Below are 24,097 nucleotides of genomic sequence, written 5' to 3' on the forward strand. Positions count from 1 at the left end.
AAAACCCAACAACCCATAACCCATTACAACAAAACAACCCACAAAACCCAGCAACCCAGAACGCCAATGCCCCACGCCATCAGCAATCTCAACCACCACTTCGCTACTGATCTCTACTCATTTTGTTGAGAGAGCTTAAGTTAGAGAAGAAGAAGAGAGAGCGTTGAGAGAGTTTGAGTCAGAGGAGAAGAAAGGAAAAAAAAAAATAGAGAAGAAAGAGAGGGAAATGGAGAAAGCATAAAGAGAGTACAAAAAATATATTTTAAGGGGAAGAAGAGAGAGAAACGGAATAAAAAATATTTTTTTTATTTTTTATTTTTTTTTTTGGTAAACTGGAAACTTCATTAAAACAAAAACTAAGAAACAGAGGCACCAACAGGGCCTACTCTGTTCAGATACATCCCATTCTTATCCGCCTCAATGAGGGGAATTAAGTCCACAGGCGGACTGGACAAAGAAACAAAATCAGAAGATTGCATGAGACCTATCCTAGCCAACTTATCTGCGCACATGTTGGCTTCTCGAAATATATGTCTGATACGGCATTGTGGAATGCGAGCGACTAGTTGTTGACAATCATCAAACAGAGGGGAGAGGATGGTGTTGGCATAACCAGTGTTGCTAAGAGCAGTAACTAAAACACTAGCATCCAGCTCAACAATGACAGAATGATAGTTCATAAGAAGGCAGAAATGAAGACCGTCTCGAAGCGCCTAAGCCTCAGCTATGAAGCTGTTCGTATGCCCAATATGTCTTGAAAATCCCCCAAGCCATCGACCTTGGTCATCCCTTATCAGACCTCCACACCCCGCTGCATTCAAATGATCAGAAGCCGACCCATCTGTATTTAACTTGACCCAACCTGGCTCTGGCTTTTCCCAGCTGATCTGTCTAACCACTCTAGTTTGATTTTTGCTAGGCCGATTGATGCACAAAGCATACTCCGTGGCTTGCATGATGATACTCTTTGCCAAATGAGGATTTGCTCCTTTACCCTTGAAAACCATTTGGTTACGTTGCTGCCAAATAAGCCAGATAGCAAGGGGAAACAATACATTCCAAGGAGGGTGGTTTGAAGAAGACAGCCACTTTGACTTGGCATTGATGCTTAGCCAAGCTTTGATTCCTTGAGAGAAAAAGGTGGAGTTGTTATTGTAAACACCAAGTTGAAACCATATTGGCTTCACCACATCACAATCTCGGAGAGCATGGATAATGGATTCGTTCGCTGCATTGCACATTGGGCAGGAGATATTTAACTGCATACCTCTAGCCACCAAGCACTCTTTTACACCGATGGCCTGATGAAAGCATTTCCACATGAACATTTGGATTTTAGGGAGGGTACAAAGTTTCCAAATCCAGGTGCCATCAAAGGTATTAGTGTCCTGGTAGTCCAAGGCTAAGAGGTAGGCACTCCTAGCATCAAAATCCCCCTTAGGGGAGAATTTCCACGCTAGCTTATCTCCACTTCTCGCAAAAATGGGTGTAGGGACTGCCTGGACAGCGGCCTTAATTTCTGGGGGAAACTCAAATGGAATAGTGGACCAGTCCCAACCACTAGTAGAGCAAACATCCCTGATTTTAAGGTTCTCGGTCTCACAAGGGAGAGGTCCCTGAATAAGATTCCTTAAGGGACCAAGATCCGACCAGCAATCATACAAGAAGTTCAACTTGCTGTCATGATCAGGAACCCATTTAACTCCCTTTTTAAAAACCTCTTCCCCTTTCCGCAGCCCTTTCCACGTGGGGGAGCAAGCAAGCCTAGCTGCGTTTCTGGAATTGATTCTCTGCCTAGTGCAATACTTCAGCTTTAGGACTTTTGACCAAGAAGCGTTACTCTCCGTGTGCATCCTCCAATTAAGCTTGGCCAGAAGGGCCGTGTTTCTGCCTTTGGCTGTTTGAAGCCCCAACCCACCGAGGTTTTTTGGTTTAGTGACTTTACTCCAATTGACCCAATGCATTTTCTTAGCTTGATCCGTGGATCCCCAAAGAAAACTCCTATTCACCCGGTCAATACCATCCAAAATCTTGCTTGGCAATAAGCTACTTTGCATAACATACGAAGGAATAGTAGAGGATGAAGATTGAATGAGCACCATTCTGCCTGCCATGGATAAAAGATTAGCTTTCCAACCCGCGAGTTTTTTCTTAACTCTATCCAGGACAAAGGAAAAATCTTGCCTGCGGTTGCCTGGGTGTTTAATCGGAAAACCCAAATACTTACCCAAATTAGAGGTTGGGGTAAAGCCAAGAAGACTGGACAAGGCTTCTCTTTGATCGGGATCAACATTCGGAGAGAAGAAAACCCGGGACTTCGCTGCACTAATGGTCTGACCCGATTTAGCACAAAAATCACTAAGCACTTCTCTTATGGCTAGGCAATTCTCCGGATTGGCATGGGCAAAAAGGACTAAATCATCCGCGAAGAAAAGGTGCGAGAAAGGCAGCCCATTTCTGGAGGTCTTAACTGGCTTCCAGTCCTTATCAACACACTTCAACTCAATCAAATGGCTTAAGTACTCCATACAGATGATAAATAGGTAAGGGGAGAGGGGGTCCCCTTGCCTAATACCTCTCGAAGGCCAAAAAGGCTCCAGGCAGCCCCCATTAAAGATTAGGGAGGAGGACACCGAAGAGAGGCAACTCATGATTAGCTCAATTAGACTACTAGGGAAGTTTAAGATAAGGAGCATTTCTCGGATAAAACTCCATTCAATCTTATCGTACGCTTTTTCAAGATCAATCTTAATGGCCATGAGACCATTTTTCCCTTTAGTCCTGCCAATAGTATGGACCAATTCCTGGACAATAATGAAGTTATCCACCCCTCTCCTTCCTGGGACAAACGCAGCTTGAAGGGGAGAAATTAGTCTCTCCAAATGCGGTCTAATCCGAGCCACAATAATCTTAGTGATGATTTTGTAGACCGAGTTACACAGGCTGATGGGTCTATAGTTGGCAATGGTTTCAGGGCCTTGAATCTTGGGGATAAGAACAATATGGGTTTTATTAAGGTATGCTGGGATTTTCCTATCAGAAAAAGCTTTCAGAACTTCATCCTTAACTGAGTCTCCCACCGTTAGCCAAAAACGTTGGAAGAAACCCGCATGCAAACCATCCGGGCCCGGTGCCTTATAAGGTTTCATGGACCATAGAGCATTCTTAATCTCCTCAATACTAACCCTCTCTTCAAGAGATGATTTCACCTCATCCGTGAGTTGAGTACGCCACTGATTTCCTAAACAAGGGACCCGGTGACCACTTTCATGAGAGGTGGTATACAGCTTCACAAACCCACTTTTAAAGAACTCCATAACCTCCCTTTCCTCAGTTATCCAATTCCCCAAATCATCCATGACAGCTGCAATGTGATTCCTCTTCCTTCTTGTAATAGCAGACACATGATAGAAGGCCGTATTACGGTCTCCTTGGATCATCCAGTTAATTCTGGATTTTAAGGCCCATAGATCACGTTCTTGGTCCAGAATAAGATCAAGCTCTTGATGGAGGTGCTTCTCTATATTAATAAGATCACTGCTCGGTTAGGCAGCCAAAGCTTTCTGAACCCCGTAAATTCTAGCAATAACTCTCTTCTTCTTGTGATGGATATTTCCAAAGTGAGTTTTATTCCACTCCGACGCATCCCTGGAAAAGATGTTAATACACTCTGCCAACTCTCTACCCCCCCTCCAAGCCCGAGACACCACACTAGGAAAAGAGGTATCAGTGAGCCAAAACTCCTGGAATTTAAAGGGTCTAGTAAGATTGATGTTTCTAACAGGAAGAGTCTCCATAAGAACCGGACAATGATCCGAATGGCATCTAGGCAGATGCGTGACTCTTGCATCGGGGTAAAGCAGGCACCACTCCGGATTCATGAAGAATCTATCGATCCTCTCAAGGATAAGATTATTTAACTCTCTTTTATTTGTCCACGTGTATCTCGGCCCAGAAAACCCCATATCCACCATATTGCATGAATCCAGGCAGTCCTTAAAGGCTAGAGAACGGTTAACATGAACACCTCTCCCCCCAAACTTATCTTCCTCAGCTAAGGGTTCATTAAAATCACCGGCCATAATCCATGGCATGTTATGAAGTTCTGCCACCTTATTTAAATTTTCCCACAAAATTTGTCGCTCCTCACTTCTAGGACTAGCATAAATTGCAGAAAAAATCCAAGTAAAGTTAGAAGGACGTACCTTAACTTCGACATGAATTTCCTGCTCCGTATTGGCTAAAGCTTTAACTTCCACTCTGTCTGAGTTCCACAGAAGCCAAAGACCACCAGCGTACCCAATTGTTTCAGTGTGAATGGCCCCGTCAAACGGGAGCCTATCAGTAATTGCTTTGGCTTTAACTCCACCAAGCTTAGTCTCCATGATTACCATAATGGCAGGATCATGGTTCTGAACCAAATCACGAACATGACTCTGAAAATTGGGCTTCAGAGCACCCCTGCTATTCCAAATAATTATCTTCATAATGAGATGATGGGCGTTTGAGCGGCACCTGTCAAAGGGAGGAATAAGCTTCATCTCCTTCCTCAGAAACCATCTTATCCACTTCCCCGATTTCATCATCCGCCCCTTTCCTGAGGTGAGGACTAGCTAAAATTCCCGCATCCTCATTCTCCAAACCCAAGCTTCCTTCTTCTTCGAAATGACCCATCTCACTGTGCACTTGGTCCTTACTTTGAACCCGTCCATGGCCACCTGAGGACTGCCGAATCCCATCGCACCCATTAAAAGCGCCCAAACCTTCATCATTAGAAGCCATGAACTTGAAAGAATCACTTGGGGAAGCATTGGTTTCATGGCTAGCACTGGAAAACGTACTGGCAGAGAGGGGGGTGAGTTTGGATGGAAGATCATGGAATGGGTTTGTGCCGGCGTTGCTAAGGGAATTTCCAGGGAAGGTTCTAGCTAATATCTTTTTGCCTCTTACTGAATGAAGATTCTTCTTTCTGTTGAAAGCCAAACCGGATAGAGGGCCAGACTTACTACCAACTGAGGCGTTGGGCTGACCTTGAAGCTCAGTATTCAAGCTTGGGCCGAGGCCCAACGAAGGATCCATTTGTGTGAAGCCCGCTTCATTATATTTTTTCCCCCTAGGAGTATCATTTCGCAGCCCATTCTTGGAGCGCTCAGCTCGCATGTCATACGACATGAATCGGTTAGCAGCAATCCCAGCTGGTTTGGTGGACCCCCCCTGACTAAGATTTTGGCCTTTTCCCTTGTAGCTCCCTTTTTTCCTTGTAACAATCATCCAGGGGCCATACTGACATGAGGCGTCCTCCACTACACTCGTACCCGCCGTGGATTTTGCAGGCATAGTACTGACCGACTCAGTACGATTTTCCTCACGCCCTTTGCATGTCCCAGCATTCTCTTCCGGAGCTGCCTCCGCCGTGTTCACCGACTCCTTGCTCTTACTAACGGTGTAAGGGCATGCTTCCTTCAAATGACCCAATCTCCCACAAGAAAAACAGAGTCTCTGAATGCCTTCATAATTCACGGCCTGCTCGAATCGACCAATGAGGATGGTGTTGATCAGAGGCTTATTGATATCTATTTGAATGCACAATCTCGCATACTTGCCCCTTGCTTCCATGGCAATATGCGTATCTATCCTTAACACCTTACCTATGGATTCACCGATCTCTCTCAGGACCTCTGCCTCGTACAGTTCGAAGGGAAGCTGATAGAGACGAACCCACACAGCAACCAGCGAGACGTTAGCTGAAGAAGGCTTGAAAAACGGCTCCCATGGCCTTATGGATAGGAAATGGTCCCCCAAAAACCAAGGTCCCCGACTTAGAACAGAACTTAAATCTTCCTTGGAGAAGAACCTAACCAGGAAAAAACCATAGCTGAGATCAACTACGTCCATTCTACCCTCAGGTTTCCAGATTTGATTCAGTTTGCTCTGCATGTAGGAGAAACTCACCGAACGTCCCACCAACTTTACAATGACTGCCTTACACCAGCGCTCTCGCAAGCGTTTCTTGGTGTCTTTCGAAAGTTTAATGGCCACCAGGCCTTCACGGAGTTCACCGATATCCTCATCGTCATTGTCCGAGTCGTTTTCAGCGTCCATAAGGTCTGTGAAATCAAAAGCATGAGCAAACGCTCCAGGGATTTCGCCCACGAGCTTATCCCTGAATGATGCATTTTCCTTACTCCAGTGGTTACTGTTGTTTCGCATTGGAGAGCCCTCACTGGGTCCTTCATTGAACTCGGCGTGCCGACTATTTTTCACCTTTTTGTTGCTCCGGGCTAGCTCCGCTTCCTCTTCCCTAGAGAGAGTTCGTGGCTTCATCGTAAATAAAGGGAGGGGTGCAACACGAGGACTTCCCAGGAGGTCACCCATCCTAGTACTACTCTCGCCCAAATAACTTTATAGCTATAGTGAATTGATAATGATAGCATTTAACTGTAGCTTGGTTGCTAAAAGTTTTAGCTTTAGCACCATCAATGTAGCATTCTTTGGCCTTTTGTGTGCTAAAATTGCACTATGAATGCTCTAAGAAAGTGCAACCAATCAGGTTTATTAAACATTTTTCCTTAACCATGACTAAAAGAGTTCCTTTCTTTACCTAAGTTAAAACAAATTTGAAACTTATCACTTGTTAAGGAACATGAGGGTCAGTAGTTTCACTACTTATTCAAAAATCAGTCCTTAGGAATGTCTCAAGCCTGCTGTAAAACCCCTCATAAGATCTAATGCAAAAAATAATTTGTTACTTCTTGATAAACCTTGCTTACTACCAAAAAAAAAACTCTCTTAGCAACTTAAAGAGCAATATCACATTGAAGTCATGCGGTAAACATGACAACACAATAAATCTCTCTCTCTCTCTCTCTCTCTCTCTCTCTCTCTCTCTCTATATATATATATATATTATAAAACGGTTTAGGTTTAATGTAATCTGTATGTTATCTAGCACTTTGGGTTAGTTTTTGTGATGCACATTTAGCCTTTATTCATTGAATATTAGAATTTCTGTTTGGGCTAACTTTTCTTTATTTCGACCCTTCCACAAATCATTCTCAACATTTTTGGCAACTCCTAGGGGAGTCAAGTAGCTAAAACAAGGAAAATCATGCCTTTGAACATGCAAAACCAGTAGAAAGGTAATGCCTACCAACACTAACTAATTGTCTCAAGTGAGATCTTACAACGCTTAATCTCATCAAGAAGAGTATAATGAAGTGAAGAAATGGTCCATCCTCAACTCGTTGAGATCTTCCAAAACGTGCAACAAAATTAAGCTTGTTTTTGTGAAAGCCATCCTACAAATGAATGTTGCACTCATTTTTAAAATTTTAAGGACAAATAACGTTCATTTGAAACTCTAAAGACTAAAAGCTCTAATAGCAAGTGTATATTTTCAAACTCTTTATTAATATTAAAAAAAGCGAAATGATATTCTTTTGAAAGAGTTAATAGCATTACAATGGTATCAAAATGAGTTCAATTAATTAGTGTCTTTAAGACATTTATTAATGGATCATTTTAGAAAAAAATTGATATTACCTTCATAAGAAATATAATAAACTATAAAAAAAATCAATTATTTTTTTTTTTCATAAAAAATTTCTAAAAATAATTTTTAAGCTAATCAGCTTACAAGTTACTAGATTCAAAAAAAAAAAAAAAAAACCTTACTAGTTACCTTACAACATACCTTAACATTTTCCTTTAAAAATGAATTGATTAAAATGATAAAATTTATAAACTTAACATACTAAAATCACTCTTCTAAAAAAAAATCACATTTGCCAAAGTAAACTGTTTTGTTTTTTTTCTTTCTTGGTCATTTCATTGGTGCATGCAATATTTTTTTTCGCCGTTTCCTGAAAGAATTCGAGCCTCAGCAAGTTGATTCTAAAGATTCAAACTTTCAAAGGGAGAGAGAGAGAGAGAGAGAGAGAGAGAGAGAGAGGTAACAACTCACAAACCCTAATTTAAACTTGAGAATGTCCAAATCTGGGTTTTATTTATCCTGGATTTTGGTGCACCTATTTATCCTTCAAGTCTCGTCTAGAATTTCAGCCATCAGGTACTAATTTCGATCCCCAAATCTCTTTTCTTTCTCAATTTCTAAATGCCCAATGAATTTCCACTGTTTGGCTGTTGAGAATCTGGAAGTAAAATTTGAATCTTTTGTTTGTTTGTTTACTTCTGTTTGTGTATTTTTGCTTCTTGGGATGCAAAATGGTGAAAAGATTGAAGCTATTGTAATTCATTTCCAAATGGGTTGAATTCCTGTACCATTTTCTTGCTGTGATTATAACAAGTTTCAGTTTTTGAAAGTGTTATTTATACCTGAATTCTTGTTGTAAAAAAGGGTTCTTTTTGTTGATACCATTGAGAAGATTAGGTTTTATAGTGACAAAGTTTGCACAAGTTATAAACCAAATTGTAAATGAAAAACAGAAGTAAATTGATTTTTAATGTGGTTTTGTGAAATGATGATGAATTCATATAAAATTCAATGAATTTTCTGCATACGCAATTGACAATTCATTTGGAAGCAATTTGGGTTGGCTGATTTCATAAGCGAAGAAGCTCTATTCATATGGTATAGCTTGAATTAGACATTTCTTATCATAAAATCACCTGTATATGATAATAACACTACAATGATATCTGAATTGCTTCTTATGATACATTTACTGCTGTTTTGGTATTTTTTTCTTTTTGGGATGCAAAATGTTGAAAAGATTGAAGATTTCATAATTCATTTCCTTCTCTTGACCATAAAAGTTGACCAAGTGGGTTGAATTTATTTGCTATTTTCTAGCTGTGATTATAATGAGTTTCAGTTTTTGATAGTGTTATATCTGCATTCTTGTAGTAAAAGAAGGTTCTTTTTGTTGATTTCTTGGAAAAGCTCAGATGTTTTGAGTGGCAAAGTTTGCACAATCTGTAAACCAAATTATAAATGGGAAAAAAAAGAAGAAAAAAAAAAACAATTGATTTTCAATGTGGGTGTGTGGGAAGATGATGAATTCAAAAATAAAGTAGAAGACTTGATGGATTTTTGGGTTGTGTATCAGTATTGCATACACAATTCGCATGCAACCAATTTGTCTTGGCCAATTTTGCTAACAAAGAAGCTCCATCCATATGGTATAGCTTGAATTAGACCGTTCTATCATAAAATTATCTGTATATGATGATCCAATTTGTCTTGGCCAATTTTGCTAACAAAGAAGCTCCATCCATATGGTATAGCTTGAATTAGACCGTTCTATCATAAAATTATCTGTATATGATGATAACACTACAGTGATTTTTGAATTTCTTCTTCTGTTACATTTAATGAATTCATTGGTAGGACCTCTAATAAAAAGTAAACAACGAGGAAGATGAGGTTACTTTTAGTTTTTTTTTTTTTTTTTTGAATGAAATTGCACTTTTTTCCCCCTCATGTGATCATTGCATTTTCTATAGTGTGACTTATGATGTAGGCTATAAAATTTAGATCTGTTGACTGGAACAAGTTGAATAAAATTTAATGAAGAGAATATAATTTGCATTCATTATAATAATAAAGGTTTATGTAACGGGATAAACTGTCTCTTTATTGAAACTCTTATAGGACTTATATTTTCAAGGTGGTAAGCATTTATGTAATTTTTAGAGATCTCTATATGTTCAAATCTTACCATTGCATTATCAAAAAAGTAATTTATGTGTGTGTGTGTGTTTTTACATGCATGCATTTGACAAAGATACTAAGCACATTTGTATCTTAGAGAGAATTTCTTACCTATATATGGTTGATGGATTAGAGCTAATTGGTGTTTGAGTGGTTGTTTTCATATTAAGACCTGCTTAACTTATTTTTGTTTTCTTTTTGTCATTTGTATAAAATCATGTAAATTGCTTCTATCTTGATGTGGATGTTATTTATGGGTTTTGCTTGCTTTCTTCATCTTTCACTCCTCCCTCTCCCACTCCATTAGTGGTAAGGTTTCGATTCTTATGGCTTTTCTTTGCCCCTCTTATACCATTATAGGAAGGATATTGGATTTCAAGAGAAACCCATTTGCAGAAATACTGTTCAAGGAAGATATTTACTGTCTGATGACAATGGTGAGGATTGTTCTTTTTTAAGTTTCTGTTTGAATTTTTTTTTTTTTTGTTCTCATTTTGTGATCCTTTTTCTTGTTAAATCATCCGAAAGCTTGAGATAGGTACTCTTTCGTGCAGTAGTTACTTGAGAGATTCTCATTATTATCCACTTCCTTTTACTCTTCGTTGTTATGGGAAAATTCTAGTGACAGTTGCCAAATTGATTTAAGTTGTTAAATATTAAATAGCCAGTTGTACCCTACCATCATTTTCCAGATCTGCTGTTTTCTCAAAATATTTTATCTGAGTTAATCACAAGTAATATGTCAAAGTTGCTGCAAAAAATTTGAGGAATTTGATATAAGTAGCCACTCATGGAATTAAATGTCAAAACATACTACAGTCAATGCTAATGGAAAAGTGAATAAGTATCTATATATCCAACAAAAATCAGGATGTATCAGTAACCCCTGTCAAAGGCACGTTGTTTCATTTGTTTCATAACCAGTATATGTATTGTAGGCCATATATGTGATGCTCTATCAGTAGATCCACAGTCACGCTGCTGCCCAGGAAAAGGAGAAAAATTTTCTTGTCAGTGAGTTTTTTTAAATTGGACTCTAAACTTCTGACCTTGAGCAGAAACACTTGGCAAGCTTACAACATATTTTCTTCTTCTTCTTCTTGTTCTCTCAGTGGATGCAACCTTCTCTCACAGTGTTGTAACTCCTATGAATTTTGTGTTTCATGCTGCCTAAATCCTGCTCGGGTATTTTCATGAGTGCTTGATTTCTTTTGTTTTTTTTTTAAATCCCTTTCTTCCATTTCAATCAAGTATCTGCAATATAATTACTTTCTGTTTTTTTTTTTTTTTTTTTTGCAGACACAAAAAGAGCAAGTACTGAAGGTGAAGATGGCTAAGCAATCTACCGCAGGTAACCAATAAGAAAGGGCAAATATACTTTTTGGTAGAAAAATCTTCAAAATTTTAGTTGGAAGGCATCAATTTGCAACTGGGGCTTTAATTCCTACCATTAAGATCTCATGTACGAGATCTCTGAGTTCACAATTCAAAACAGAGAGAGTGAGAGAGAAAGGATTGATAATTATAGCTAATTGATGTTGCATAATATTTTGGCTTTAATTAACATTGAACTATGGATTTAATAAACATTGAAGGCTGAATGTGCCTTGGTATATTTGACTAGGGTATGGGTCAGGCTTCATGTGGCAACTGGGGATATGAACTTAGCTAACTTTGGTTTCTTTTCTAGGATATAGCAACCCATTTGTGGAACTTCTTTTAAGGTGATACATATCCACAATCTTCCTGCAGGTACTTATTCAAGTGTTTTTGATTTCTGTGCTGGGAGATGCCGTCATAATTCTGAGAGTGTGGTAAGTAATACTCCTCTGATTTGGTTGTTTGACTTGTTTCCTCTAGAGGGTGGTTCTCAATATTTTTAACTTGGAAACATGTTCTTTTAATGATAAATAGTATGCTATATCCATTTGCAGTCATGCTTTAGGTATGACCTTAAATGTTAAACCAATTTTTGAAATTTGCATGCTGAGCAAGGTTTCTAGTTAAGTTGGTAGTGTACTGTATTATACATGAGCTGATAATATGGCGAAAATGTGATTAAAACTTGCAATCCTGATACTGAGAAGCTCCTGATGCAGCCACCTTAGAAGGCCAAATATGGGCGCTCTTGGTGTTTTCTAATGATTTTAGGACCATTAAAATAAGAATTGAGAGCCCATAAGCTTAAGCACAAATGGAACTGTATCCCCTACAATTAGAGGAGGTGAAATAATGAGTTAGACCCTTCCAGTGTATGTCAAATTTATCAATTATCCTCTTATGACTTCAATGATTCTTTCATATGCATCTTCATTACTAGCAATTGTTTACCTTATTTTTTGACGGTAGGTAGAATCTTACAATCCAACCCATGAAAACTTCTCATTAGTCCTATCTAGGATCCAATTTTAACAACCATGAAATTCACTAACAATAACAACCTTCCCGCACCACCTTTCTATTTTTATTGCTAAGTTACGCATGTACCTAGTGAATTTTAACCCAAGACCTCACCCTCCATCCTATTATTATGAGAGGAGGAAGTGTCATTTGAGCTAGCACTCATTGAAAACTTTCCTTCCCCATCTTACTATTTTAATTTAACTCTTGAAATGCCAATGTAAACTTAAGAATTTGTAGCCTTCTTGATATGATTTTGAAACTCTACACTGCAATGTTTATGGAACTCTGATTCTTTTTTGAAACATGTTTGAACATTTCAGGTTCATGAAAATGCTTATATTAGTGATTTCCATCACTGCTTTTCCTTGCCGTCGAATTCTTCAGGTGAGTCTAGATATAATTTGGTAATTATTAATTATATGGAGTTCACTTCTTGAACTACATTGGTTTACCCCTTAAATTGAACTCGTCTTTCCTAAAGACAATTACATGTTTTCCTTTGAACTCATCGTTCCGAAAGACAAGTTCCTTTACTTTTCCTTAAAAAAAATCCCTTAATGAGAGAGAGAGAAGTTCCATTTAAAAAATGATTCAACTGGAACTCATCTTCAAAGGAATCATTTTTTAAATTTTTTAAAGGAAAACACGTAAGCGTCTTTCCTAAATACGATTTCCATTTGAAAAATGATACATGAACTTGCCTTTCCTAAAGACGAATTCCACTTGGACTCACTGTCTAGTTAGCATTGCTAGTTCAGCAGCATGCATGATAAACTCATCTCTTGGAGAGACGATTTTAGTGCTTGAACTCGTCTCTCCAAGAGATGAGTTTATGATAAAGCTATTATACCGATTAATTTTAAAACAATCTTTAATTAGCAAATAATTTTTAAAATGAATTATTTATAAAAAATGACTGACTACAGTTTGTCAGATAGTTAAAGTGGACCAAAGTCATGATTCAGGTCTAGCGGCCTAGATCACTGTGTCTATTGGAATGGAAGATATTGCTACTGGAAAATTCTGATGTTCCTTTCTGGATTTATCATTATAAGAGGATATCAATTTATCAAAAAACTAGAATTTGATACACAATGAGCAGATCTTAGTTTAACAAAGAGACGCTAATGCTTGATTGGCCTTTCTATTTTTGGTTGGATTGAGAAACTACATAAGGGGTGGACTTGACAAGAACAGCCCAGAATCTTGGGTGAGATGGAATGGGATGGTTAATTTCCTATTTGATCATTGCCAAAATTATAGGCCTCTTGCAACCAGAATTGATTGCAATTAATGATATTTTGCAAAACCACTATCTTACATGACTACACCAAATATCTCCTACCAAGAAAATCTACTTTATTAAACCTAGATATCTAACGACGAGGAAATGAATCATGGTTTGGGTCTCCCAACCTATGAAAAAGAAAAATCTTTATTAAACATAGTTTTCAAGGTTCAGGTCTCGGAAATTTAATGCTAAGATGGTAAATATGCCCTGTGGGTGATTGTCAGTTGGTTTGGACGGTTTTGAGGGAGTTCAGTTCAGACCATCTAGCCAATCCTCTCTGTTTAGGAAAATGACTAACTGAACCGCATTGCCAGATGCTTAGTACCTGCTGTGGTCAATCTCGCTGGTGTGGTTGGTCAATTTTCTCAGTTTTGGCTTAGATCTGAGCTGTGTTCGTTGACATGAAGGAGAATCTAAAAGAAATTACAGCAGATCGGCTAATATCAAAATTGGTGAAGATCAGGTTCTGTAACTTGGAGAGGAGAGGTGTGCAGGGAGGAAAGGCACGTGGCAGTGGAGGGGAGAGAGGTATGTGCCATTTTCAAAGCTTCAGATCAATGAATTTGAATGGAATGATAGAGGTGAGTGCCATGAAAGCTTGTAGAGAAACTGAGGGTCAGAGAGAGATAGTGCAGTGGATGAGAAAAGTGAGAATAGGGTTAGAAAGGGACTCCTGATTTGGTGTGTGCAAGTCTATCAAATTTGAGTGCAACTCCAATGGTATTTTGCCACATATACATTAAATATTTAAAGGCAATAAATATAGTGCAGTCACTTTGGTTTTTGTCAGTGCAGAGAACTTTAAAAATGACATCCAAATTGATGCCTTCATTTTTCTAATGTCTGAACCCATGGTGCACAATGAGTTCATTGGACTGGCTGAGATTGGTGAGATTGGTCATTATTGACATATGTAGTCAGTCTTGTTGATAGCGTCAGTGCCATGGTAACTCCTATTTGCCTTAAATACCAAATGCTGCTATAGAATGGTATAGACCATGAATTAAGACTCCAAATACTTTTTGTTAAAAGTGGAAAATGTAATGTCATTGAAAAGCAGATTCTCTATTCTAATGCCTCATTAATTATTTTGACATCGTCCTTCATACGTGAGTTTGAAAGAAATATAAGAATAAAGATAATAAGTGATGTTAATGGCTTATTATGTCATTAAGCACTTTAGCACCAGGTGCCCCACATATCAAAGGTTGTAGCAGCGAGGTCCTTAAAATTAAAATTATTTTATTTATTTATTTTGGAGTTGGAACATCCTTATTTTGTATATGGTGCTTCTGGGTTGTTCTTTTTAAAATTATACAGTTTACTGTTATTTGAAAATTTTGCATGTTTTGAACTTTTGTTGCAGCAGGGGCTTCTAATGCAAACCTTGAAGGAAGACTAAATGGAATTAATGTTATTGTTGGAAGGTGAATTATCATGGTGATTTTGTCTGTTTCTTGAGTTTAATCTATTTAATTTTGAAGTGTATCTTATTCTTTGAACTCCTTACTTGGGTGATAGACAAGGTGAATCATGTGACTCAGTTTGCAAATCAAATGGACAATCATGCGTCCCCAACAAGCTGTTGGTGCTTAATCAATGTGACATGTAAGTTACCTGTTATTTACTTTTTCTATTTAAATATAATTTTTTTTTCTTAGATATTGTTTCCGAAATATCTACTAAGTACAGTATACTTTTTTGTTGTTGATCTATGTGCAATGTCTGGGATGACATTATTTGTTATTTGACAGTGCTTTTCTTTTTGCTCTTTGTCATTTCTCTTGGACCAAGTAAGATGATATTATGTGACATTTTTGACACTCCAATGCTTTCAATCAGTCTTGGTAATTCTGCAGAATGTATTAAATATTCATTTTCGTGCAGTTGCATCTAAAATAATTACATTCATTGCATGTGTTTGATAACAGATGATTATTAAGGATCACATTTTTCAACTTTTTAATAGTATCTGTGTGGATATCACTTTTCTTTCCTTTTCTTTTTGGACCAGAGGCTATCTTGATTACCATTTCTTCCACTGGATAGTAGGATTAGTCATCTAAGAATTACTGTTGAGCAGTAAAGAATATGATGCAATGTGTCTCTCTTTAAAATTTAACTACTCTTGCTTTCTATCAGATTTATACTTGTTTTTATTTCTTCTGAACAGTATGCAGAAATATATGAGCTGCAAAGGAGCTTGCTTGGCAAGCATGGGATCAGATCAGCCTGCTGAAGTTGTTGATGATGCCCCTAAAAATCTGGTATGCAAATTGGGGCCTTTAGGACCTGAATGACCTCAAGGGTACAATTGTGAAGGATTAGATATACATTACAAAAGTAGCTTCTTATATTCTAAGAATAAATAAAAATTAGAAACAATTTAAAAGAAAAAGGAAGCAGTTGACTTGACTCATCACTTATGGCCTAATTGGATGGAAGGTTTAGTGGGAAAGGCAACAACAAGAGGGACAGTGTTCCCGAATCTTTCTTCTTCGGCCCACTCTTATTAATCACCCAAAAGTGGGCAGATTTGGGGGAAGAAGAGAAGTTAATGGATTTTATAGACAGTTTTGCCCTTCAACTCAAAGAAGAAAAAAGATGAGATGGGGTATGATGGTAAATTATTTTTTTCCTATCTTTTTCTATTACGAACAGCCAATCAACATCAGAAAAGACCCTATAATTTTTTCTACTTTCCCTAGGATGGTTTCTTTCCAAAACTCCCAATCATTGTGTTAGTCCCATTGCTGCCCTGATTCTTTTGAATGATACCCATAAATACCTCTCTTTAAACTCCAGCCCACTTTGGGTTGCTTGAATCCCTAACCTCCACATAGAGAGACCCTGGAGCCATCACTGCCCCTGCAACCCTGCAAGAATGATTCTGCTCTCCTCCAAACAGATGCAAGTTGCTAATTTGGTAATCTGGTGTGCCTGGATGTTCTAAGTTTTAAAATCCATAACAGATTCCAAAATGTTGGAACTAAGACTTGGTTGTTGTTGTTGGATGTTCTAAGCTCTCTTGTACAATAATCGCAAGATTTGTAGATGATATATCAATATTGCAATGGAAAAGTGTGGTCAAACTCTTTCCTCTGATTTTGCTTTCAATGGAAACAAAAGGAACTACTTATTAAATTCAAGTGTTAATGTTTTGAGCTTTGCTTTTAATAATACAGGATCATCACAAATTATGAGATTCATAACACTTTATCTCTGACTTTCAGAATCCTGGAGCATGCTTGTTTACTCGAACGCAATCAATGCTTTCCTGTGAAGGTTCGCATCTGTATACCAGGAGACTTTGCCCCTGTGCATAGTGCATAGACTTGGTGAGTTTCCATTGCCTCAATATACATTAATACACCATTTAATGAAAATGTGGCAGCAAGGTTTTATTTAATACCAGCTCTTATTCTGCTTAATATTGCAGATTTGCAGTGAACCTACTGACATTATATAATTTATGCATCCCAAGATCTTTTTTAAAGTATTAAACATACAAATTTCGTCCTGGACTCTGACATGACTCATGATGATTTAAACTAGCACTTAAATAGTTTTATGTTTGTGCATAGCAACATCATTTAAAGCAATATACTTAGATTTTCGTTTGGTGCTTTATGCATGCATATGTTTCCAGTACAGATTCTATGGGGTTGTTGCTAGTTGTTGCAAACTTGCAAAACCATAAAACTTGGTTACTACCATGAAACCACTGCTTTCTTCCGGTTTGCACCTAGCGATTATTAGTCTACTCTCACGATTCTAGTTGAAGAAATCAACAATTCTTTATGGATATAGGAAACAACTGTATCACAAGTCATAACCATCTTGGAGGATATACTATATTCTGCTACTTAATCTTTACATAAAATATAGGAATAATGATGATAGTGATAGTTACAATTATTGTTATTAAAGGTAAGACATTTGGCCTAAAACAAATTGCAAGACCTTAACCTACCTAGAATGCCTTGGAGGTCCTTTACCATGGTACTTTTTTTTTAATCTTTCTCCTCTTTTGGGGTGGTTGGTTGGGGCTTGGGATAATCATTCTACTGATGAATGCTCATTGATAATGTTCTTAGCTTTAAAAAAATCTTGATTTTGATTCTTTTTTTACTTTTTAGAAGTTAAGCCTGGAAGTACTTTTCTTAACAACTAATTTATCTGCAGATAATGTTGTTGAGGAAGCAAGCAAGAAACGTGGTAATTAATTTTGTATTATAGGTATTGGTTTATTGTTGGAAGCTTCATAAAAGAAAAGTTCTACAGAGGGCTGTTGTATGTTAGTATATTTTTATTGGAGATGAAAATATTTACTGCTCCTGTTCCATTACTGTAAATTCTACTAGTAATATTTGTAACAAAAAAAAAGATATTCAGACCTTTTTAGTTTAGCTGCTTGGCATCAAAATTTAACATGGAAATAACCTCATGTTTCTAGCAATAGAAAGAGGAGAATGTAATAGCAATATGAATTGTTCTTTGGGTGCAATTTTCCCTTTCTTTTTTCTTCCTCTTATCTTGTTCTAGTTTGAGAGAGAGAGAGAGAGACTGTTATAATTCAAGAGCTATAAATCGTGTAAGCAAGATTAAATATACTTGAGAAAGATCACAATATATTTGCAACCATTATGTGGGTTCCAGTTAGCTTAATTGGTAAAGTCTCTGATGGTTTTATAAGAGATTTGAGGTTCATTTCCCACCTATACCAAAAACTAATTAGTGTTTTAGCTTGATGATAAAGAGCTATCATCAGCAAGGTTTTTAGAATTGGTTTGGATCGGCAGGTCAGACCGTAAAAATCGGGAACCAGGATGAAAATCGGTTTTTTAAGCTTAAAGAACCGGATTTTTTGTTAATTCCGTGAACCTCTAAAATCGGGGTTAGACCGCATGAACCGGTGAGAACCGTGCGGTCCAACCCCTTAGCAATTTAAAAAAAAAAAAAAAAAAAAAAAAAAAAAAAAAAAAAAAAACTTAACATAATTTTGTTCTACTTAATTAAATTATCCATCTCTTACAAAGAATAAAAAAAATTATAATTAAAATCCTTCAAAAATATTCAACTTTATTTCAAAAATTAATCATAAATTTTAATGTTTTCATGGTTATTATTTTATTTTATTAACTTTCTTATTTAATTATTAAATATATGCTTGAAAATTATTAAATTTTTCTCACATATATGAGATATATTGTCAATTTTGCTAATTTTATAAATTTAATATCTATATTTAGGCTATAATTAATTATTAAATTAATTATGACGTCATCACGGTTCGACCTCAAAAATCTTGAACTTTTTCATTTTACGGTTCAATGAACAGTTCGGTTCTAAAAACCTTATTTATTAGGAGCAAACGTCATAGGTTGAAACTTTAAAAATAAAAAAATAAAAATATTTGCAACCATTATGCATGATACGAATATATTATAAAAGGTCAATAATTATTCAAAATATACAAATATCAAGAATAAAAACAAACAATTCGTTATAAGTTTCAAAGAAGTGACATCTAAGGAACTCTTAAAAAGTAAACCATCCTCATGGCCTTATGAAATGTTTTCAGCTATAACAATAATAAGGAAAACTTACCATTGACCTTCACGTGGTTTAGTCCCATCATAGTTCTTAAACTTTCAATTATTTTATCTAAGCTCCTAAATTTTTTTATGAAATGAAATTATTAAATTCCGTTCTTAAACTTTCAATTAAAATTTAACCCGTTATGATTTGGACCTAACATAATTTAATCCTAAAAAAAAATTCAATCGCTATATGTAGATCCCTTAGTTTGAATTAAAATAAAATCGTTAAGATATCCTCAAAAAAAAACCTGAACAACTTCATTTTACTTTAATAATGATAATGTCGTAGCACGAATGTTAACCCATTATTGATTTGTTAATAATTAGTAATTTGTTAATTCAAATGTTATTTGTTAAAAATTATTGAAATGCCTCACATAGCTAAGAATGTTATTTGTAAGTTCCTCCTTACTGTAAGTTTATAACCTTGTTCATAAAAAAAAGGGTCTATAACCTCAATCGAGCGCAACAAAATTTCATATACCACATGGCCAAATATTAAAAAATAAATAAATAAATAAAAATAAACCAAAGAGGTCTTTGAATTTATTTTCTTTCATTTCTCCATGTACCTATGGAATCCATTGGCAACATCCTATCTCACTAGTGAGTCAGACGATAATTTATGTTTAGATATGTGGTTCAGGTCACAACCGGAAAAGATTCAGTGTACCATCATCTTCAGCATGTAGCAAGTGCAAGTATCTTTTCTTTTCTTTTCTTTTCTTTTTAGCGTAAAGAAGCATTTGCTCTACCAAAAATAAATGCAAAAGTTGAGTACTTTAATATTTTTTTCCCCCTCCAGAATTACAAGGTTCCAAGTTTTAACGTGCCAGTCGTTCTAAGTGGTCTAGAGTGGAGCAACTAGTGAACACCACTTTTTACAGTACTTAAATCTCAAAATGACTTCCAAAAGTCTTGATAGAGTCCTGCTGTCCAGGTCTGAGATAGAATAGGAAATAATACCAAAATTTTTTTTTTTTTGAGGAACAGGAAATAATACCACTTAAATATGCAATTTTGGAATGACTGTTTATTTACTATTGAAGTTCTCAATCAAATAAAGAAAGAAACTGTACCTGGCATGCTGAATTGCTGACCCAAAGATACGACTTATATTCAACATAACCACATGGAAGTACCAAGCAGCTGAAGACTATCGATCAGCCAACAAAATTGACAGACAATTCGTAAAATTTGCTAAGCATCTTGAACATTTGGAAAAAAAATAAAAAATAAAAAATAAAAAATAAAAAATAAAATTATTTGTTGATTGAACATACAAAGTTTGAGGATGGACTGGAGCATCAGCAACAGGTCCACATCTTTACATGGTAAACAATTTGATGCCAATTTTCAGTTACATAGCCAAAACAAGCTGCTTAAAATTACAAGGCCAAAAATCTGACTGATGGCTCAATTGTCAAATAGAATTCGAAACTTCACTCGCCTTTTGATGCTTCCCATCCTATCATAACCAATTCCAATCTTACTATGCATCAACTTCATGGCTAAGTCTGCATTGCCTGCTTTTCGCAAGGCAGTGATTAAAATAGTACGAACTTTCCCTGGTATTTCTCTACCCCTATCAACAATCCCATCGGCCAACTTGCAGGCCTCCTTGATGCGGCCAGCTTTGCATAGTACATTGATCATATCCTCAAATGCTGTCTCGGGGATAATTCCCATTGGAGCTAACTCATCTAATATCTTGCAAGCCCTAGCTATCTTGCCTGAAAGACACAGGCCAATTGCAAGAGCCCTGAAAGAAGCTACAGTTGGTGTAATACCCTTATCAATCATCATGTCCCACATCTTCAATGCCTCTTCATTTCTATGCTCATTGAAAAGTCCACCAATAAGTATTGTGTATGTATAAACCGTCTGATCACAACCTTCCTCTTCCATCCTCTTAAAGAGCAATAATGCTTCATCGACTTTCCCAAACTTAGCTAGGGCATCAATAAGGGCATTGTAGCAATATGAATCCCGTGGGCATCCTTTCTCAACCATTTCTTCAAATAGCCTTTCAGCTTCATCCACTCTCCCAGCCTTTCCAAGACCATCAATTAAACTAGAATAAAACATAGCATTAACCACCATCCCATCACCTCTACAAACCTCAAAATACTCCATGGCTTCCTCTACTCTCCCACTCTTACACAAGCCATTGATAATAACCCCATAAGTAACCTCATCGGGTTCGAACCCATCATTCTTCATCCTTTGAAAAAGCCATATTGCCTGTTCCATGTTCCCACTTTTTGCATAGGAATCAATCAGGGCTGTATAAATTGCCACATTTGCTTTAGAACCCTTCTGAATCATACTTTCAAACACAGCATATCCTTCTGCACACTTCCCATCCTTACAAAGCCCACCAATCACCAAACTATAAGCATGTCGCGGAATTTCCAACCCATTCTCTTCCATTTCATGATAAAGACCCAAACAAGAGTCAAAATCCCCATCCGAATAACACGCTTGCATCAAAGTCATATAAGTAATCTTATCAGGCTCCACATTCCTCACCTCCATATCCCTTAACTTCTCCATCGCTTTCTTCTTCTTCCCTACCTTACAATACCCTTTAATCATTGTATTATACGTCACAACATCCGGTCCTATTTTCCCTCCTTCCATTACCTCAAGAACCTGTTCCGCCGACTCAATAAACACTGAATTCACCAACCCATTCACCAGGAAATTATAAGTATACAAACCTGGCTCAATTCCATTCTCCTTCATCCTGCGCCACACCCACAACAAATCCTCAACCATTCCCACACTCCCTAAGCTCTTAATCAAAGAATTAGCCGCTGACACTGTCATTACAAAACCCATTTCCTTAAACTCCTTTAAAACACACAGAATCCTATCTACATCACCACATAAAGACAAAACCTCAACCAAAGACACATAGCATTCAATACTATGGGCATAACTCTTTTGCTTACCAGCCCAAGAAAAAAACCGCAAAGCAATATCAGGCTTTTCACGAAGCTTATTAGACTGCAAAACAAATGAAACAAAGTTAGGGGACAACCTGATCATGAAGTCATGGCAATAAGAGCCTAAGTTTGCCTCCATGGCCAAAGATTCATCAAGGAGATTGAGAATTTGAGCAACCCAAGGAGATGGGTTGAGGTTTTGGCGGGTTGAGACTATGTCAGAAACATCATTGAAGGGTTCCACCCATTCTGGTGGAGGAAGAGAAGTGGTGGTGGTGAAGATCCACCTAAGATTTGAGCTAAAAGATGATGCGGGACAGAATTTTGAGGGGGTTTGGGATGGCCCACCATTTTTATACAGAAGTAGAGGTGGAGGACGATGGAGATGGGGTACAGAGAGAGGATGACGAGATTGTAGGAGGCCTCTTCTCATCAGGGTTGTGGTTTCTAAGTGAGCTAGCTTCCACCTTCAAGGAATGAAATGGTGCTTTCAAGAAGGAATAACAACCGGTAGTGAACGTTTTAGCTAACTAGTAATGAAAACAAACAATTGGAACCCTCATATGCTCTTAGCATTCTACAACTCATAATTTGGTTCTTCACCCCCAATTTCAACCGAGCTTCAGCCACTTTCTCATTAACTTGCTTTATGGCCGAATTGCATATCATGGGTTTGATTCCCAAAGACAGTGCGTTGCTTCTTTCATTACCTTATGTTTTTATTTATCAAAAAAAAAAAAGCCCAAAATGCATACTACTTCAACCTCCTTCACCATCCTTTCAAATTATTCCTTGGCTCAAATGCCCCTTGCCATTGGCAATAGTGATGGAATCTGTAAGATACCATTTGCATCAATCTAAAAGGTAACCTCAATATGGGGCACTCCCCTGTGATGTTAGTAAGAAAACAATGTTAGTAAGAAAACACAAGCAACAGTTATATAGGATATGAAAAGTGCTGCAATGAATAACACAACTTTAGACAGATTGCTTGTAATAGTTTTATTTGCAATCATGTTTCTCTTCGAAGGACAAACAAAAACTTTTAGGCAAAAAGAATTGGGACATGATATTTCTTTCAGACATCCTAAATTAAGTGTCCGTGCTTCCTAAATTAACATTAACTTGTGTATAAAACAATAGCACAAACATAGAAAATCATGTGAGTATTAATTTAAAGAGCCCAAAAGAACTACTAAACCTGATCAATACTTACACACACACACACACACACACAAAGGGTGTATAAAAACATGTATGCACAAAGTTAAACTATTGAATAGTCTAACAAACATTTTCACAAACACCTAAATTGCATGTCCAATAACTAGCACAAACTAATTCCAGAGACTCGGATACTTACCCGTAAGGGGGTGGTGGAGGCGGCGGTGAAAGAGGGGGTGAAGGTGTGATGTTGTGGGAGATGGCTGTAGAGAGAAAAAAGAGGCGGAAATGGTCGCTGCCGGCCGGTGTTGATGGGGAGGTGGGTGATGAGAGAGAGATTAGTAAAAATGGACGATTTTCATGTGTGAGAAAACTTAAAATTTCACACGTGGCCAGCCAGCTTAGCACCACTTCACTCCAACCGTCAGCTGCTTATATAAGTTTTCTAAATTTAATGTTTAAACATCTTAAAATGAACAACAGTTACTCAAACTTTCTAATAAAATACACCCTTATTAAATGTATTATTTAAACACTGAAAATTGTTGTTCAATCACCATAACAGTGTCCCTACAATTGGGAAATATATACCCATAATATGAGTTTTTCCTTTCTCATATCATTAGGCGTGTCTATTACACATTTGTGTGTATTTATAGAAGTGTAGAAATGTGCATTCACATGAGTGTCCCTGCCATTTGGGTAGTGTCTATTACTCATTTATGTGTATCCTCAGTTCACCGGTGTATAAAGCATTGAATTTGTGAATATAAGTAACAATTTAACAACAATTTAGTCTTGTAGCAAACAAGTAGCTATAGGTACGTAAAAAAGTGGTGTTAGTGACTGGTTTAGATTATAACCAAGATAACAAATTGTCATTTATAATTTATTATGAAAATGTTACGGATATAGTATTCTCATGTTATTATAGACACTATTTGTCAACATAAAATTTAACAATTTTGTTAAATTCGTATTGATTATCCTGTTAGCCCACAACTGATATTAT

The 24,097-nt window shown here is 37.0% G+C and overlaps 3 protein-coding genes across 5 annotated transcripts; 1 reads left to right on the forward strand and 2 right to left on the reverse strand.

Moving 5' to 3' along the window:
- Positions 1 to 3,545: 3,545 nt before the first annotated feature.
- On the reverse strand, positions 3,546 to 4,487 carry LOC115964886. Its single transcript, XM_031084118.1, has one exon. It carries the CDS (start codon positions 4,485 to 4,487, stop codon positions 3,546 to 3,548), a length of 942 nt encoding a protein of 313 aa, XP_030939978.1.
- A 3,291-nt stretch (positions 4,488 to 7,778) lies between these two features.
- Positions 7,779 to 17,753, forward strand: LOC115965693. Of its 2 annotated transcripts, none has more exons than XM_031084981.1 (12): positions 7,779 to 8,068; positions 10,034 to 10,110; positions 10,612 to 10,687; positions 10,786 to 10,858; positions 10,973 to 11,024; positions 11,426 to 11,487; positions 12,397 to 12,460; positions 14,734 to 14,794; positions 14,889 to 14,975; positions 15,541 to 15,634; positions 16,601 to 16,705; positions 17,553 to 17,753. In XM_031084981.1, exons 1-11 carry the CDS (start codon positions 7,986 to 7,988, stop codon positions 16,691 to 16,693), a joined length of 822 nt encoding a protein of 273 aa, XP_030940841.1. In that variant the 5' UTR covers positions 7,779 to 7,985; the 3' UTR covers positions 16,694 to 16,705; positions 17,553 to 17,753. The 2 variants fall into 2 exon arrangements, with proteins under 2 accessions (XP_030940841.1, XP_030940842.1); XM_031084982.1 differs by having other exon boundaries at positions 14,737 to 14,794.
- A 2,461-nt stretch (positions 17,754 to 20,214) lies between these two features.
- Positions 20,215 to 23,657, reverse strand: LOC115964132 (pentatricopeptide repeat-containing protein At1g03560, mitochondrial-like). 2 transcript variants are annotated; one of them, XM_031083469.1, is made up of 3 exons: positions 23,285 to 23,657; positions 21,928 to 22,809; positions 20,215 to 21,795 (listed from the first exon to the last, which is right to left on the reverse strand). In XM_031083469.1, the coding sequence occupies exons 2-3, from the start codon at positions 22,352 to 22,354 to the stop codon at positions 20,387 to 20,389; spliced, it is 1,836 nt and encodes a 611-aa protein (XP_030939329.1). In that variant the 5' UTR covers positions 22,355 to 22,809; positions 23,285 to 23,657; the 3' UTR covers positions 20,215 to 20,386. The 2 variants fall into 2 exon arrangements, with proteins under 2 accessions (XP_030939329.1, XP_030939328.1); XM_031083468.1 differs by having other exon boundaries at positions 20,215 to 22,809; positions 23,285 to 23,651.
- Positions 23,658 to 24,097: the final 440 nt, after the last annotated feature.

This window comes from Quercus lobata, chromosome 10 (genome assembly GCF_001633185.2).
Source record: "Quercus lobata isolate SW786 chromosome 10, ValleyOak3.0 Primary Assembly, whole genome shotgun sequence".
In the NCBI taxonomy this organism is placed as follows: Eukaryota; Viridiplantae; Streptophyta; class Magnoliopsida; order Fagales; family Fagaceae; genus Quercus; species Quercus lobata.

Bases quoted from the DNA above. Each gene is read 5' to 3' on its own strand.
- LOC115964886 (XM_031084118.1), bottom strand. From the start codon at position 4,487: ATGAAGATAATTATTTGGAATAGCAGGGGTGCTCTGAAGCCCAATTTT.
- LOC115965693 (XM_031084981.1), top strand. From the start codon at position 7,986: ATGTCCAAATCTGGGTTTTATTTATCCTGGATTTTGGTGCACCTATTT. The intron at 10,111-10,611 runs GTGAGGATTGTT...TATGTATTGTAG, and splicing joins TTTACTGTCTGATGACAATG to GCCATATATGTGATGCTCTA. The intron at 10,859-10,972 runs GTATTTTCATGA...TTTTTTTTGCAG, and splicing joins GCTGCCTAAATCCTGCTCGG to ACACAAAAAGAGCAAGTACT.
- LOC115964132 (XM_031083468.1), bottom strand. From the start codon at position 22,354: ATGAGAAGAGGCCTCCTACAATCTCGTCATCCTCTCTCTGTACCCCAT.